Below are 18,335 nucleotides of genomic sequence, written 5' to 3'. Positions count from 1 at the left end.
GATGCAGGCTAGTTATAAGAATTTATGGGAGGGGCTGGAGAGATGGCTCAGTGGTTAAGAGCATTGCCTGCTCTTCCAAAGGTCCTGAGTTCAATTCCCGGCAACCACATGGTGGCTCACAACCATCTGTAATGAGGTCTGGTGCCCTCTTCTGGCCTGCAGACATACACACAGACAGAATATTGTATATATAATAAATAAATAAATAATTATTAAAAAAAAAAAGAATTTATGGGAATAAATTTATTTATTGGTGAATTTGATTAAGTTTGTCTATTTCATTTTTTCTAGGGATTAAAGACATTTGATACAATGGCTTTTAATCACCCTGCTATCAAGAAATTTTTGGAATCACCTTCTAGGTCATCATCTCCTACCAATCAGAGATCAGAAACACCATCTGCCAATCATTCTGAAAGTGACTCACTATCTCAACACAATGACTTCCTGTCTGACAAAGACAATAACAGCAACATGGACGTGGAGGAGAGACTCTCCAGCTCCGTGGAGCAGAGATCTAGCCGGAATCCTGGAAGGGTACAGTGCTGGACGGGAGCAGGATGGGCTCGGGGAGAAAAGACCCACTGTTTACTAAGTGTGGGCATTCTCACCATTTTCTGTTTTCCAGCGACTCTAGGAATGAGTTGTTTGATGTATTTTAAATAGCAGAGAACTGAATCTTTGATCCTTTGAGACAGGGTCTCGGTCTGTAGCTGACCTGGGTCAGGCTGGCCTAAAACTTGAGGCATCTCTTGCCTCGGCTCCCAAGTAGTGATACTAACAGGATTGAACCATTGTATAGGCCGGACTTGAGAGAGACTGAGTCTTTTTTTTTTTTTTTTGGCATCTTGTGCCATAACCAGGCTTGTCTCAAGCTAGCTGAGCCCTCCTTCCTTGGCCTTGTGAGTGCCGGGTTATAGGTGTGAACCATTATATCCAGCTGATGGTATGTGGTTATCACAGCTGGGAGTTAAGCCCCTGCTGTTCTGGCCCGTCTGTGTGTATTTTGACATTCTGACTTGCGAGTGCTCCAGAGTGCAGCAGAGCTCTTGGATGTCATCTGTACAGATGGAAAGGAACCCTTAAGGGTTGGAGTTCCGCATCTTGCTGAAGGTCTAAGTAGTAGCTGGTGCAGTTTGACATACAAAAAATAAAATACACAGTTCTTTTCTTGACAGGGATTGGCTATGAGGCCCTGACTAGCCAGGTGCTGATTGTGTAGACCAGGCCGATCTGGCACTTGTAGTGATCCCCCTGCCTCTGCCTGCTGGAATCACAGTGTGCCACTGTGCCCAGCTATGATAGTGTGGCTGCCCAGATTGAAGCTGTTCTGTACCTGGTTATTTGGTGTTTATATTTATGTGTAGAGTCACTATCAAGTTAGACCACTGATTTCACAGCCACTGCTTCTGTGGTAGAGGGAACTTTCAATCATTTCCCATATATTCAGTCATCGATAGTTGATTAATTTTTCGTAAAAATGTTTTTATTATAAGTTTATTTGTCCATCATTGAAAAAAATAAGAGGCCTTTTCTAAATTAACACATAGTTTGATGCCTCATAATCAGAGCTCCTAACATTTGAATTTACTTGTGTTTGACCAGTATTCTTCCTCTTTAAGTGCTAAGGTTACAGGCATGTGCACCATGCCGTGTTTGTATGGTGCTGGAGACAGAACCTAAGGCTTTTTACAAGCCAGGGAAGAACTCTACCAACTGAGCTACATCCCCAGACTCACTAAATTCTTTTTCTTACAAAAAGAAAAACAGGCTGGAGAGATGGCTCAATGCTTTAGAGTACTGACTACTTTTCCAGAGGACCTGAGTTTGGTTCCCAGGATCCACATGGCAGCTCACAGCTATCATAACCCTAGTTACCAGGGATCCCACACCCTCTTGTAGACTCCACGGGCAGGGCATCAGTGTGAGCACAAACTTCAATAATCTAAAACATAAATTTAACAAAAATCTAAAACAGCCCTACTGCCAGGTGTGACTGATGCCCATATTCCCAGCACTTGGGAGAGCAGAGGAGAGCTACATAGTGGGCCCCAGGCCTGCTGGGCTACAGAAGACAAAACGTTAGTTATTCATTCTTACCTTTCATTATGCCAGTACCCTATTGAATGTTATTTACATGAATACAAATATTGGTTGTCATGTCTTTCAGGATACTTCTAGTGTTAGTGGCTCCCACAAAAGGGAACTACGGAATGCTGACCTCACAGGAGATGAGACTTCTCGGCTTTTTGTAAAGAAAACTATAGTAGTAGGCAACGTGTCCAAGTGAGTATACATGAAATGTCTCCTGTCAGTTAGCACTTACACACTAATACTCTGCCTTCACTACCTCTTTATTGTGGTGTTACAGTGGGAGAAGGCTTGGGGATTCTTTCTTCCAAGCTCTTGTTTTAAAAGTAAGCAATGGTCCAGAGGCATTCTGAGGGTAATATTGCACCTTACTTAGCAAAATCAGAAAGAGAACTGAGAAGTTGCCCCCTTTTTTTTGGTTTTTCAAGGCAAGGTTTCTCTGTAGCTTTGGAACCTGTCCTGAAATTTGCTATGTAGACCAGGCTGGCCTCGAACTCACAGAGATCCACCTGCCTCTGCCTCGTGAGTGCTGGGATTAAAAGCGTGCGCCACCTCTGCCCAGATGAGAACTTTCCATCTTACAATTTCCCTGATCTTGTGATACTCTGTCTTGGACCATATCCATGACTATCCCTGGTAATCAGTAAAGCGTTTAATTTTGAATGTCACTAAAGAAACAGGGTAGTATACATTTTACACGTAGCTTTACTTACTTATTTTTACTTTACATATGAGTTGCCTGTGTGTATGTGTTCCACATGAATGCCTGGTGCCTGCAGAAGCCAGAAAAAATTATCAGCTCCCCAAGACTGGAGTCACAGAGAGTTGTGAGCTTCCATGTGGGTGCTGGGAACCAGCCTGGGTTCTCTAGAAAAGCAGCCTGTGCTTTTAACCGTGAGCTATCTTTCATCCCCTGCTTATTTATTTTTTAGCCAGTGTCTCACTGTTTTGCCAAGCTGGCCTCAACTACTGTATTGTTCATATTCAGTTGAACACACACCACCATGCCCAGTTGCTTCTTACACTGTCTTGTGAAATTTGTAAAGGTATTTTTTAGGTGTTTGTTTGGTTTTGCTTTTATATATTGTTTTGTTTTCTTGAAAACAAAAGGGCTAGAACTCTAGAGATCTGCTTGTGTCTGGGTCTGGAACGCTGGGCGGAAGAGTGTGCACTGCCATTCTCCGAGAGCCAGTAAGGTAGTAAGGTTTCTTCGCTGCCTTCTACTCTGGCTTGACACATTTTCCTCCACTTCCATAATCTCAACATTTCATATTTATCTGCCATTGTCTCCACCAAATTCTTTTTTCTAAAAACCCATTTATTTCTTTTGTGAAATGGAATGATTTAGGGGGCTAAAGAGATAGCTCCATGGTTAAGAACACTGGACGCTTTTCCAGAGGACCCAGGTTCAATGCCCAGCCCCCACAAGTCCCTTCACGGCTCTTTGTAACTCTGGTTCTAGGGAATACAGCATACTCTTTCTTCTGCAGGTACTGCACACATGTGATGCACAGACATACATGAAGTCAAAACATGCATACACAAAAATAATAAAATTTAAAGATTCAGTGATTTATGTGTGATGGCATTTTGTGATTTGCTCCCCCCTCCCCCAATTCCAACACTCAGGCTCTCTATGAGTTACAACTTTGGCTACATAGTGAGACTCCCATCTCAGAACTAAACAAACAAACAAAAACAAACAAAGCAACATTAAGATTTTAGTGACTCTGAAAGGAGAGCCAAAGAGATTTGACTTGTAAATAATAAAGTCACTGGTGTTTATCATCAGATCAAAAAGGTCTCATTTCTAGCTGCCTGATGAACATTTAACAGAAAGACTTTCTTTAAAAATAGTTTATTTATTTTTACTTCATGTGCCTTGGTGTTTTGCCTTCTTGTATGTCTGTGTGAGGGTGTGCAGACTTGTGGATGCTGGGATTGAAACCCAGGTCTGGAAGAACAGTCAGTGCTCCTGTCTGCTGAGCCATCTCTCCAGCCCGGCATAAATACTTTTAAGTCAGTTTTTGTTTTAATCATAGCGATATTTTCAGTGTCTCTAAATTTCTAAAATTTAGAAAATTTTAGTGTGTATGTATTTTTGTTTTGAGAAAGGGCCTCACTGTGTAGCCGTGGTTGACTAGGAACTCACAGAGATCACGCACCTCAACCTCTCAGTGCTGGAATTGGTATATAGCTTTGAAAACATCCTTTAAAAATGGAAGAGGAGCATACTTTGGGGGCTGACAAGGTAGTTCAGTGGGTAGAAGCACTTGCCAAGCTGGACTGGTGACCTGAACTCCACCCTGGAACGCACATAAAAGTCAACAGACCTGAGTATACAGAGGTCATCCTCTGACCTCCACAAGCATATGTGCTCCCTATGAGTGAGTGAGTGAGTGAGTGACTGACTGACTGACTGACTGACTGACTGACTCAGTCAACAAATGGAAGTTGAGAGTGTTCTGAAATATTCTTGTATGTGCATACATCTTTAAGATTTTAAAGTATAAAGTTTAACTTTTTAAAGTGTTTGTTGTTTATTTATTATTTGCCTTTGTGTGTCTCTGTGAGGTTGTCAGACCCCTGAAACTGGAGTTACAGGTATCTGAGCTGCATGTGGGTGCTGAGAATTGAACCTGGGTCCTCTGGAAGAGCAGTGGGTGCTCTTAACTGTGGAGCCATCTTTGCAGCCCCCTCAGTTTAACTTTTTTTTTTTAAATACTTATTTATTTATTATGTATACAATATTCTGTCTGTGTGTGTCCGCAGGCCAGAAGAGGGCACCAAATCTCACTACAGATGGTTGTGAGCCACCATGTGGGTGCTGGGAATTGAACTCATGACCTCCGGAAGAGCAGGCAATGCTCTTAACCACTGAGCCATCTCTCCAGCCCCCTAACTTTTAACCTTATATGTATTTCTTGGGTTTCCAGAACCTGCCTAGGTCTGATCCTACAGGAGTCTACACTTGGCAGTCCTTCCATAGTGTCTTTGTCCTCTAGTATCACTGGAGACTTTACAGAACAGTGTCACTATATCTCACAAGTTCTCCTTTGTGTTCAGAGGTTAGGACCGCTGTGTGATAGAGTTTAACATCCAGGTCCTTCTCAGTCTGTCGACAAAAACAGTGACTTGTCCGTCATTGTAGCAGTGTTCCCAGAGATTTCTGGGTCTTCCTTGACCTGACCTAGCTGTGAAAACGAACTGGATGTTTGAATTCTCTGTGGTGGATCTTAGTGCTGAAACTGTATTCTGGAGAGATCATTTGAAGGTGTAAGTTTGTTCACCTTGGTTGTTTAGTTTTCAAGCCCAAGACAGAAAACATGACCCTCCTTACTCAAACTGTGGAAGCCCGAGAGTCTACTTAGCAACCCCATTGTAATCTCTGAAATTGTCCAGAAGCTGATGAGGAACAAGAACGGGTGCACTCGCTCACATCTGTCTCTGGGCGGGAATGTTTGTGGAGAAGGCTCAGCATCCCTTGGCCTGATCAAAGCCAGCCATACAGACTGAGGAAAATGGCAGCTTCTGCCAAAGCCTGTTTGCCATAAATACTTTTTACTTAACCTGGTATCACAGTTGGGAGAGGACTCCAGGAACAGTTTTCCCAAACCTTCCAGTTACTTCAAAAGAAAAGTCATGTTCCTAAGGTACAAGACTTTACCTTAATGTGTCGATCAGTCTTTGATTTAGAGTAAAACTGTACTTGGCAAAAATTTCTAATATGATCTATTGCATAAATATTTTTTGCCAAGTATATAAGTTTGGGGAAACTTATATTTTTGTTGTTGTTTGTTTTTGTTCTTTCCAGACAGGGTTCTCTTTGTAGCCCTAGCTATCCTGGAACTCATTCTGTAGATCAGGCTGGACTTGAACTCAGAGGTTAGCCTGCCTCTGAAGTGCTGGGATCAAAGGCGTACACCACCACTGCCCACCTTGGCAAAACCTTTTTAAAAACTTTGTGTGTGAACACCTTGTGGAATCATTCTCTCCTTTCACTGTTACATGGAATGGTTTGAGTGTTCAGGGAGACGACAGTGGATGCTACCTGCAGTGATTAGGCACCAGAGGATCCCACACTGCCTACCTGAAACCTGACTGGAAGCCTGAAGCTCCCTAAATGCTAGTTTATTTCTTCCTCAGGTGCCCACTTGATATAAGAAAACAAGTGTGACTGGGCAGTGGTTATGCAAGTCTTTGGATCCCAGCTTTTGGGAGGCAGAGGGCGAATCTCTGAGTTCAAGGCCAGCCTGGTCTACAGAGTGAGTTCCAGGACTGCCAGACAGCTACAGCTATCTTTAGTAAAAATAAATAAATAAATAAACAGACAGACAGACAAGTGATCTCTTTTAACTTGGGATTGATAATCAGAAAATTACGGGAAATGAGTAGGCATGGGGACTAGGGAGGGTTTAGAAAAAGTAAAGACTGAGTCTGGCTAGGTGTGACCACTGTTACTGCTGGGGTTTTAATCTTGTTTTAAGCAGTAGCTCATTAGTAATAGTGGTTAAGATTTTTTTAATGTGTGTTTGTTTTGCCTTCATGTATGTATGTGTGCCGCATGTGTGCCTGATGCCCACAGAGGTCAGAAGAGGGCTCAGAACAGACAGCTGTGAGCCACACTGTGGGTGCTGGGAATCAATTGTGGACCTTCTGGAAGAGCAGTCAGCGACCTTAATTACTGAGCTGTCGTTCTAGCCCCAATTATCAGTTTTGAGGTTGTTGTAAATTTATCATTATTAATCATTATTGTATGTACATGTGCATCGTTTGTACACACCATGAACTTGCACACCATGGCGCATACATAGAAGTCAGGAAACTTCTTTTTGGTTTTTCGAGACAGGATTCTTCATGTAGCCCTGGCTGTTCTGGAACTCACTCTGTAGACCCGACTGGCCCTCGAACTCATAGAGAGCTGAGTGCTGGGATTAAAGGCGTGCACCCCACCGCCTAGCCTCAGGACACCTTTTTAAGGAATCTTGGGATCATATTCAGATAGATCATCAGAATTTTGTGGCGAAAGCCTTCATCCATTGAACCATCTCACAAGCACAAATGATTAGACCTTTGAAGGAAGAAATTTATGTCTCTTTTTTTTTCTCCAGGTACATACCTCCAGATAAGCGGGAAGAAAATGACCAGTCAACCCATAAGTGGATGGTGTATGTCCGAGGGTCCCGGAGAGAACCCAGCATCAATCACTTTGTCAAGAAAGTTTGGTTTTTTCTTCATCCGAGCTATAAACCAAACGACCTTGTGGAAGTTAGGTGAGCATGCCTGTTAATAAGGTGCTCGCTCGGTACCTGCTCTTGGTTATTAAGCAGCTCTAGCTGTGGTTTCCTCTGCAGGGTTTCACTAGCTGGACCTGTCAGCTCCTGTCATTGTCACTGTACTGTGTTAGTAGCCTTGAAGCACTGGTGCATATAAAATGTTACTGATAATTAAATACATCAATTTAGCATTACAGAAATGTTTAAAGTTCCTCATAATTTTGCTGTCTCAGATGTAATCCCAGTGATATCTCTTCTGTATGTAGACTTACCTAGTACAGTTTTCATTTTCAGAAAGATGGAATGGTTGTGGGTAGTTATGTGAAGTTATTTAGATGCATTTTGGACATCTTTATGTGATGTTAATATCTCCTAAGAACCTTTACTATCCTCTTGTGGTTTATTGTCAGTGAAATCCCTGTGTGCTACAGAACATTGTATTCATTCCTGACTCCTAAAACATGGCCCTGTGACAAATTCTCTCTCTCTCTCTCTCTCTCTCTCTCTCTCTCTCTCTCTCTTTTCTCTCTTCTCTCTTCTCTCTCTCTCTCTGTCTCCCTCTCTCTCTCTCCCTTCCCCCTACCCCCCCACTTACTTTGTGGTATTGGGTCTAGGAAGGAGTGCTGTGTGTATGCTTCTACCTCTGTTTAAGACATTGCTTATGTATTGATGTATATATTTACCATATTACAGTGTACATTTCTACCTCTGATCAAGATACATACATTGTTTACATTTGGAGGTCATTGTTCTCATTTATTACACAGTTGTTTATTGTTAGTCTTTAAGTTATATAGGTATTAAGAATTATAGATCAATGGTCATCTATGTTTTCATATTTATAGTTAGACTAATGAAGTTCTTTAGATACATAGAGATTATATTCTGTATAGATAGATAATCTTCAACCTCTTCAAAGAGCTGTAGAAAATGGCATTTAATTTAACTTAGAGTTCTGTGGTAGTGAGACACAATTGCTCCTGGCAACACCGATCTATTCCCTAGAGAATGTTGAGCACCAAAGACACTCCACTGGGAGCTTGTTTTCTTCTTGGCAGAACTGGGGACTTTGGGCAAAGAAATGCCCATACCTCGACCACTGACAGAGATATATATGATCTCTGTATGAAACAAAACTGTCAAATCCTGCCAAGACAGGGTAAGGTAGTTTTAAAAAGTTTCTTGCCTTTGAAAATGGTATGTCAGTTACCATAGGCCTTAGCCAAAGTTGGTTGTCTCAACATTGCAAATGAGACTTTGGGTGATTGTCCAGGTAGCCAGTTGTCTCTGTCATTTGTTGCACATTTTGGAAGTTGCTTGATTGCACTTCCTACTCACTCAAGTAACATTATTTCCCTTCTCGGATCTTTCATGGGGTTGAAGACTAAATAAGTGTAGTTACTTTCCTCTCATGACTTGGCCAAGTTATTTATTATACAAGACTTAAGCTAGTTAGAATAAGATATTTGTTCTTATTGTATATGATTTTATATTAGGCTTAGAACTCTTATTTTAAAAAAAAAGGGGAGGTGCTGTAGGAAGTATTACAGCCTGTATTAGCCCGCCTACTGGGGCATGGCCTCTCTTACTATTTACGGGGAAGCGAGTGTTTGTGCGCCCCTTCTCATTTGTTCCCCTTGCTTCATGCCCGGTCGGCTGCTCCTTTGGGTTGTGTGATTCAACCTGTCAAGCAGAGAATTCTGATTTGTGAGTTTACCCCTTAATAAATGCAGATTTCTTATTTCTGAGCTAGTGTGGGATTTCTTTTAAGTGTCTACCACCATAATTCCCGGTACAAAGGAGTGTCTTCTTTTTCATGTCTATACTTTCTGGATCATCTTTCCTCCTTCCTTTAAAGCGCCTCAATCCAGAGTCAGCTGGTGGTGCATGCCTTTAATCCCAGCACTCAGAAACAGGAGACAGAGGGCAGGCGATCTCTGAGTTTAAGGTCAGCTAGGTATACAGAATAAGTTCCAGGATGGCCAGGGCTACTCAGAGAAAATCTGTCTCGACAAACCAAAAGTCAAAACCGAAAACAAAGCCTTAAACACCTCAGTTCTGTTGCAGCCCCTCATGGCCTGCCATCCTCCTTAGTGTGGTTATCTATTAATTTCTCATGTCAGTACCTCTTTGAACTGTACCTTTAGAACCTGTTTTACTGATATTGCTCTTTACATAAGTAGAACCTTTAAAAAAAAAACTTGTATTCTTTTCTCATAGAATACACCCCAACTGCAGTTTTCCCTTCCCCAAGATCTACCTCCACCCCCATCTCTCTGCAGAAAAGAACAGGACTCCAAGGGACATCAACCAGACATGACCTATGTGTCATGAAACCCTCACATCAAGGTTGGGTGAGACAACTCAGTAGGAGGAAAAGGGTTCCAAGGACAGGCAAAAGTGTCAGAGATACCCTCCTTCCACTGTCAGGAGTCCCCCGCAAAACACCAAGCCAGCAACCATAATATATATGCAGAGGACCTACCACAGACCCATGCAGGCTTCAAGATTGCTGCTTCTGTCTCTGTGAGCCCCCATAATGTCTTCATCCCCTTTGGCTCTCACAGTTCCTCCTTCCTTTCTTTCTCAGGGTTCCCCGAACTCTAAGAGATGCCCTTCTGTGATGACCGTGTAAGCTGTGTCTGATTATTCCTTGCGGCTCCGTACCAGTTCAGTTAGGGAAAATAGTTATGTGTTGGGGCCACACGGGCTCTAACAAGAGGAGAGACCCAGTGGAGACCTCCAATTCTGCCTAATATCAGGCTGTGGGTCTCTGCATCTGTTCCCATCTGCTGCTGGACGAAGTCTCTCTGATGACTGGATAAGGCAGAACTGATCTGTGGATATAGCAAAATATCATTAGGAATGAATTCATTGATTTATTTATTCTCTCTTTTCTGTGGCCAGTAGTGTTTCCTTTTACTCTAGGTCTCTGGCAGTGTTGGTCGTGGTGGCATGGGCCTCAAATTAAACCAGTCATTGCTTGGCCATTACCACAAGTTCTGTGCCACTAAGCGCATCTTGCAAGTAGGGTAGATTGTAGACTGAAGGTTTTATGGCTGAATTGGTGCTTCAGTTCCACCATTGGGAGCCTTGCCTGGTTACTAGGGGGGCACCCTCATAGGTTCCAGGATGTTAACACTGCACCATATTTCCACATCACTCCCTGTATGCCCCCAATTCCAGTTGTCTCTCCCTCTCCCTCCCCCACACCTAATCACCCTTATTTCCATCCCTGTGCACTTCCCAGATCTTACCTGCAAAATTAATTCTATTTCTCCTTTTCTGGGGAAATATTCCCCAAAACCTTCCTTGTTATTTAACATCTCTGGGTCTCTGGATTGTAGCCTGATTATCATTTACTTAACAGCTAATATCCACTTATAAATGAGTACAACCATGTTTGTCTTTCTGGATCTGGGTTACTTTACTCAGGATAGTTTTTTCTTTTTTTCTAGTTGCAACCATTTGCCTGCAAATTTCATGATGTCATTGTTTTTTGTTTTTTTTAAGCCACTGAGTAAATACTCCATTGTATAAATGTACCATATTTTCTTCATCCATTTGTAGGCTGAGGGAAATCTAGGTTGTTTCCAGTTTCTGGGTATTATGAGTAAAGCTTCAATGAATGTAGTTGAGCAAATGTTCTTATGGTATGATGGAGATTCCATTAGATCTATGCCTAAGGATGCTATAACTGGGTTTTTTTTGTTTGTTTGTTTTTTGTTCTTTTTTGTTTGTTTGTTTGTTTGTTTTTGGTTTTTCGAGACAGGGTTTCTCTGTGGCTTTGGAGCCTGTCCTGGAACTAGCTCTGTAGACCAGGCTGGCCTCGAACTCACAGAGATCCTCCTGCCTCTGCCTCCTGAGTGCTGGGATTAAAGGCGTGCGCCACCATTGCCCGGCCTATAACTGGGTTTTGAGGTAGATTGATTCCCAATTTTCTGAGAAACCATATTAATTTTCATAGTAACTGTACGCGTTTGTGCTCCTATCAGCAATGAAGGAGTGTTCCCTTTTTTTCACATTCTCACTAGAATGAGCTGTTGGCTTGTGTTTTTGATCTTAGCCATTCTGGCAGGTGTTAAGATGGTTCTCAGAGTAGTTTTGATTTGCATTTCCTTGGTGGCAAGGATGTTGAACTTTTCTTTAGCCGTTTCTCAGCCATTCGAGTTTCCTCTATGGAGAATTCTGTTTAGATCTGCATCCCATTTTTTTTTAATATTTATTTATTTATTATGTATACAATATTCTGTCTGTGTGCATGTCTGCAGGCCGGAAGAGGGCACCAGACCTCTTTACAGATGGTTGTGAGCCACCATGTGGTTGCTGGGAATTGAACTCAGGACCTTTGGAAGAGCAGGCAATGCTCTTAACCACTGAGCCATCTCTCCAGCCCCTGTATCCCATTTTTAATATATCCCATTTTTAATGGGATTATTTGGTTTGTTGATGTCTGGTTTCTTGAGTTCATTCATTTTTGGTATACTCTATGGGATGTGGAGTTGGTGAAAATCTTTTCCCATTCTGTAGGCTGCCTCTTTGTCCTATTGACAGCGTCCTTTCTTACTAAAGCTTTTCAGTTTCATGAGGTCCCATTTATTAATTGTTGGTCTTAGTGCCTTTGCTAACAGTGTTCTGTTCAGGAAGTTGTCTCCTGTGCCAATGTGTTCAAGGCTGTTCACCACTTTCTCTTTTTATCGGGCTCAGTGTATTTGATTTTATGATGAGGTCTTTGGTCCACTTGGACTTGAATTCTGTTTAGGGTGATAAATATGGATCTATTTGCATTCTTCTACATGTAGACATCCAGTTAGACCAGTACTATGTGTTGACGATGCTTTCTTTTTTATCTGTTATATGTTTCTGGCTCCTTTATCAAAATTCAGGTGTCCATAGGTATGTGGATTTATGTCTGGGCCTTCATTCTAGTCTAGTGAACAACGTGTCTATTTTTATGCCAATAACATGTGGCTTTTATTACTATAACTCTGTAGTATAGCTTGAAATCAGGGATAGTGATTCCTTGGGAAGTTCTATTATTCAGGCTTGTTTTTGCTCTCCTGGGTTTTTTGTTTTTCCGTATGAGGTTGGATATTGTCCTTTCAAGTTCTGTGAAGAATTGTGTTGGAATTTTGATGGGAATTGCATTAACTCTGTAGATTGCTTTTGGTAGGATGGCCATTTTTACTATGTTAATCCTACCGATTCATAAGCGTGGGCAATCTTTCCATCTTCTGATATCTCTTCAGAGACTGGAAGGGTTTGTCATACAAGTCTTTAACTTGCTTGACTAGAGTTACCCCAAGATACTTTATATTATTTCTGGCTATTATGAAGGGTATTGATTCTCTGATTTTTTTTTTTCTCATCCCATTTTTCATTTGTATATAGGAGACCTACTGATTTTTTTTGACTTAACTTTGTATCCACCCAGTTTGCTGAAGGTGCTTATCACCTGTAGGTCTTCCCTCGTAGAATTTTTGGGATCACTTATGTAGACTATCATATCATCTGCAAATAATGATACTTTGACTTCTTTTCCAATTTCTATCCCCCTTGATCTCCTTCAGTTGTCTTACTGCTCTAGCTAGAACTTGAAGTACTATATTGAATAGATATGGAGAGAGTGGACTTCCTTGTCTTGTTCCTGATTTAGTGGAATTAGTTTGAGTTTTCTTCATTTAATTTGATGTTGGCTATAGATTTGTTATACATTATCTTTATTATGTTTCGGGTTCATTTTAATCCTAATCTCTCCAAGACTTTTCATGAAGGGGTGCTAGATTTTGTCAAAAGCTATTTTTGGCATCTAATGAGATGATCATATGGTTTTTTTCTTTCAGTTTTTTTTTTATAGGTAGATTAGATTGACTGATTTTCTTTCCTATGTTGAACCATCCCTGCATCTCTGGGATGAAGCCTACTTGGTCATGTGTATGATATGATGTGTTCTTGGATTCGGTTTGCCAGTATTTTGTTGAATATTTTTGCATTTTTGTTCATATAGGAAATTGGTCTGTAATTCTCTTTCTTTGTTTTTCTTTGTGTTCCTTAGCTATCAGGGTGACTGGGCTCATAAAATGAATTTAGCAGTGTTCATTCTGTTTTTATTTGTTGAATTGATTGGGGAGTATTGGCATTAGCTCTTCTCATTCTGGTAGAATTCTGCATTAAAACTGTCTGGACTTGGGCTTTTTTTTTTTTTTTGGTTGGGAGACTTTTGATAACTGTTTCTGTTTTCTTAGGGGTTGTGCTAGTTTGGGTTTCTGTTGCTATGAAGAGACACCATGACCCTGGCAACTCTTTTGTTTTGTTTGAGACAGGGTTTCTCTGTGTAGCTCTGGCTGTCCTGGGACTCACTCTATAGACCAGGCTGGCCTTACAGAGATCTGCAGGGCTGTGCCTTCTGAATGCTATATGCTTCTAGGGTTTACAATCAGAAAATCCTCTATTTTCCACCCTATGGATCCTGAGGAAGGAACTCATGTGTCCAGCTTGAAAGGCCGGGGCATATGGATCTCTGAGTTTGAGGCCAGCCTGGTCTACAGAGAAAGTTGCAGGATAGCCAGAACTATGTAGAGTCCCTGTCTCAAAAATAAAATAACTGGAGAAACCATTTGCTCTGATTAGTCCTAGTATACAAGTTTGTTATTACAGCTAATGATTTACATATATGTCACCCTTATTTGAATTTGAGCTTTCTTCTTTTTTTTTTTCCCCCAACTTTTTTGGCGGTAGGGTTTTATAATCCTTTTGTTTCTTTCTCCCAACTGTTGAGGTGACTGGCAGCACTGCCATTTCTGCTCTGTGTGGTGCTAGGAGTCAATCACAGAGTTTTCATACATGCTGAACAAACCGTGCCCATAGAGCCCCATCTGAGTCCTGAATTCAGGCTGCTGCTGCTGCTGCTGCTGCTTTTTATTTTTTGAGACACAGATTCACTATAGAACTCAGACCTGCTTCTGCCTCTGGAGTGCTGAGATTAAAGACCACCCGGCCTTGGCTTGAGCTCCTTGCTGTTTGTGACCTCTTACCAGTAGGAACATCCCCAAAGTCTGACATGGTTCCTGGAACTGGTCAGTACTCATTTCATGTTTGATGCAGAATGAGCTGCTGAGTTTGTGGGGTGGGCTATCACATTGTAAGTAAGCCTGCTTGCCCAAAAGTTTTAAATTAGTTTTGTGAGTTTTTTTCAGGAGGTAGGGTTGAGACAGAGTCTTACTGTGTAGATCAAATTGGCCTGTCATGTGATTTAGTCCTCTTGTCTCAACCTGCCAATGCTGATATTGCAGGTGTGCACTCTAACTGCTGAAAGTAAATTCTTCTGTGCCTTGGATAGGACGTAATGATAGTGCTTCTCTAGCAGTTCGGGTATTGAGAGAGGCTCGTGAGTCTGGTCCTGAGACCTCCAGGACACCCTTACTCCAGATGTCATTTGTGCGACTGTGTTGTACTCCTTGTCACTAGGTTGTCACTTCATGCAACTTTGTTGTGCCCCGGGTTACTAGGCTGTGGTCCCTGACACACTCCAGCTTAGCTGTCCTTTATGGAGCTGTGTTGTGTCCCCTGTCACTAGGCTATGATCCCTGGCACACTCCAGCTTTTCTGTATCCTATTAAAATATTCTTCTGAGACCTAACATACCATTCCAGATATGGTATTGTGTAAAGTGGGTTAAAATAGTTAGCCTGTGTCTTGGACTTAGTATGGTACTGTGTCTATGGTACTCCAAAGCTTGCTTGTGCCTGGTGTCAGGGTTAACTTGATGTATATTACTTTGATGTAATTTAATAACAGCTATTAAGGAACTTCGGTTTAATTTTTTTATTTGTTTTATTTTTTTCTAATTTTTTTAAATCAAAGCGCAAATGTATTTCTCATGATCACTGAACCTCCTCATTGTTGCACATTACCTGATGAAGAATACAGGTATTTCTATAGAAATCATCTTTTTCATACTTGGTTCACTTGTCATGACTAATCTCAACCAACTTTCTAAGAACCGTGATAGTAAACTTTATCAGCCAGTCACTAATTGCCCTGGATTCTGGACTTGGTGCGGAGAGTACAGAAAAGTGAACACGTGGTCCCTGCCTCTGAGGAGTGAAGTGGCCTCCCTAGCCGTGGTGCATGTGAGACTGAAGTGGGTTAGCGTGGCACCAGCCTGACCGCAGCACTGGAGGAGGGCTGGGTAATGGGGAGATCTGCTGCCGTGAGCACCTGTACTAGCATGGTGGTGAGAGCTGCGCTCTGTAGCCCAGGGCTTGAGTTTGAATCCTGGTTTTTACTGCTTGCTGCTGTGTGGCCTTTCAAGTTAGTTATGCAGTTGAACTGTGCCTCCAAATGATACTTAGTGAGGCTGTAAACACTGGCTTAGTTAATAGATCTAAAGTGTTTCGAACAGCATTTGTGTTATGGAAATACTCTGGACATTTGCCACTGTCTCCATGGAAATCAGAAGTGTCCATTCTAGGAAGACCTCGGAGAAACATTTTAGTGCTTTTGAAGGTCTTCCGTGTAGAAGAATGATTTATTTATTCTTTGTAATTCCATATTTAGAACTTTAATGCAGCAGACAGACCTACTGGCATCGGACCCATCCTTCCCTCAGCCTTCCCAGTGCTTTATTTACAGATGTGAGGCACGTCCAGCTGCAGCCTTCAGTAAGCAGTGCATCCTGCGTCACTAGAAGTCACTGAAAGACTGGCCGCTGCTTGTGGTTTTTAACAGAATGGTTGTAAACCTGTAGTGTCTAATATTACATCCATAGAGGTGACTGAAGGCCAAGAGAATAAATGTAAGACTCGGAAAGTTGTCTGTGTGTACTCCATCTTTGCCCTTAGAGATTCTGCTGGTTGGGGCAAACACCATCCAAGCCTGGTGGACGGCTCGTTTTGCTGTCATCTAGCGCATGGAGAAGCTCTGTAGTAGCTAGCTAGAAAGTGGAGTTTCTCTGATTCAGAGTAACTGGCCTTACTGTATTAGTGTGGGACATTTTCTCTACCTTTCATGCTGCTCTTAAATTCAGGATGGTTCCTGTCTTGGACACTTAGTTTCTGGATCTACTTGTTAATTCCCATGTTAGACTCCTCTCAGGCTGGGTTCTGAGACTCTGACCTAACTGAATTCTTGTCTCTGTTTCCCAGAGCACATCCCAGAGAGAATGCCCTTTCCTGTCTAATCAGCACCTTGTTACAGTAATTCTAACTCAGAGAGTCACAGACACTTCCAATTTTAAAACATTCTTTCTCATGTCTGTTACCTTAAGCTATATAGTCGGAATACTTCAAGATCTCTTAATTGTCTAAATTTTTTTTATTATGGAACATTTCACACATACACAAAAGCAAAGAATGGGATTAACCTTCACGTACCCACTTCCTTTTATTCTTTATTCATAAGTTATATTGTAACTGAACTGAAGAATTTTTTTCCTCCTTCCTTCCTTCCTTCCTTCCTTCCTTCCTTCCTTCCTTCCTTCCTTCCTTCCTTCTTTCCTTTCTGTTTTTAGGGATAGTGTTTCTCTGTTTAACAGCTCTGAACTCACTCTGGTAGATCAGGCTGGCCTTGAAGTCACAGAAATCCACCTGCCTCTCTCTGCCTCAGTGCTGGGATTAAAGGCGTGTGCCACCACCGCCTAGTGTGACTGAATTTTCTTTACTCCAGTTAGCATTCAAATATACACTCCTGCGCTCTGAGATCACAGCTACAACTTGCTTTCTTTTTATGAAGTTCTTTCAGCAGATAACCCCTATTAAATGACCCCTTTGAGATCGAATATGATTATGATTTATTTTGGTTTGGGATGTATGTCTCGCCTTCTGTGCCTGTCAGGTGTCAAGCAGGGTTTCTGACTCTGTAGTGGACCATTTTCACTCTGGTTCCACTTCAGAGAATGAACTTGAATCATGCAGTCTGTACCTCTTAGCTGTGATCCTTTAGTAATGTAGACTTGGATTACAGTTTTACTATTTATTATTTTGTGTGTGTGAAACTCAGCATGGTGATTTAGCAACTCAACCTCACTGATTCTTGGGGTGACGTGAAGTTCTGTTTTGTCTCTTAGAAACGCTCTTGTAGAACGAGAGTGTAAAACATAAGGTAAATGTGTAAATTTCTGCTTCTCCCTAGAGAGCCCCCTTTTCATCTGACTAGAAGAGGCTGGGGTGAGTTTCCTGTGAGAGTGCAAGTTCACTTTAAGGACAGCCAGAACAAGCGGATAGATATCATACACAATCTGAAGGTATTGTAGCAGAGCATTGCTCGCTGGAAACTCAGTGTCTCTTTTCATTACCTGTGGACCATGACTGCAGATGGTGGAATCGGGAATCCTGTGTACGTGATGCTCACTGCTACAGCACTTTCTCCTCAAAGCTGGGGAAGCAGTTACTCCACATCACATGTATACTCTTGAGAAAGGTGAACTAAGTCTGAGGAAACAAGACCTCAAACCTTCCTTCCCGATTTTCTGGTTTTTTGAGACAGAGTTTCTCTGTTCTCTATGTAGCCCTGGATATCTTGGAACTCACTCTGTAGACCAGGCTGGCCTCGAACTCAGAGATCCTCCTGCCTCTGGAGTGCTGGGATTAAAGGTTTATGTCACCACTGCACTTCAGTTCTTTATCAAACACACTGTTAGTGTGCTACTCGAGACTCTGATAGTGTAGTCTTTCTCATTGAATCTGTTTGTTTTCCTATGTGAGGCACAAACTTTGTGATGTGCGATCCCTAACACTGCAAATATAAGCATCACACAAAATACATAAAGATTAAGAGGAGTGAACATATTTGGACAATAATAAATAAGGTTGTAATAGTTTTGAATTGAATATCTTTCACTGGTCTACCTACGTGGTTTATTATACAATTCATACAGATTTTTTTCTCTACAAGGAGAAAAGCTACCTTTATAGTACATGTTAAGCAGAACATAAAATTGCATGCAGAAAAGGCTGAGCAGGTTCAAGC

The 18,335-nt window shown here is 41.7% G+C and overlaps 1 protein-coding gene across 4 annotated transcripts in view; it reads left to right on the top strand.

Moving 5' to 3' along the window:
• The window catches only part of Yeats2 (YEATS domain containing 2), a 96,022-nt gene that overhangs the window by 20,063 nt on the left and 57,624 nt on the right, over positions 1–18,335 (top strand). For all 4 annotated transcript variants that reach the window (XM_075968987.1, XM_075968960.1, XM_075968978.1 and 1 more), the window contains 4 exons: positions 292–537; positions 2,171–2,286; positions 7,203–7,364; positions 17,499–17,610. In XM_075968987.1, the coding sequence (XP_075825102.1) occupies positions 292–537; positions 2,171–2,286; positions 7,203–7,364; positions 17,499–17,610 (636 nt within the window). The remainder of the gene's footprint in view (positions 1–291; positions 538–2,170; positions 2,287–7,202; positions 7,365–17,498; positions 17,611–18,335) is intronic.

This window comes from Microtus pennsylvanicus, chromosome 1 (genome assembly GCF_037038515.1).
Source record: "Microtus pennsylvanicus isolate mMicPen1 chromosome 1, mMicPen1.hap1, whole genome shotgun sequence".
NCBI lineage: Eukaryota > Metazoa > Chordata > Mammalia > Rodentia > Cricetidae > Microtus > Microtus pennsylvanicus.
This window is presented reverse-complemented; position numbering and strand designations above follow the sequence as displayed.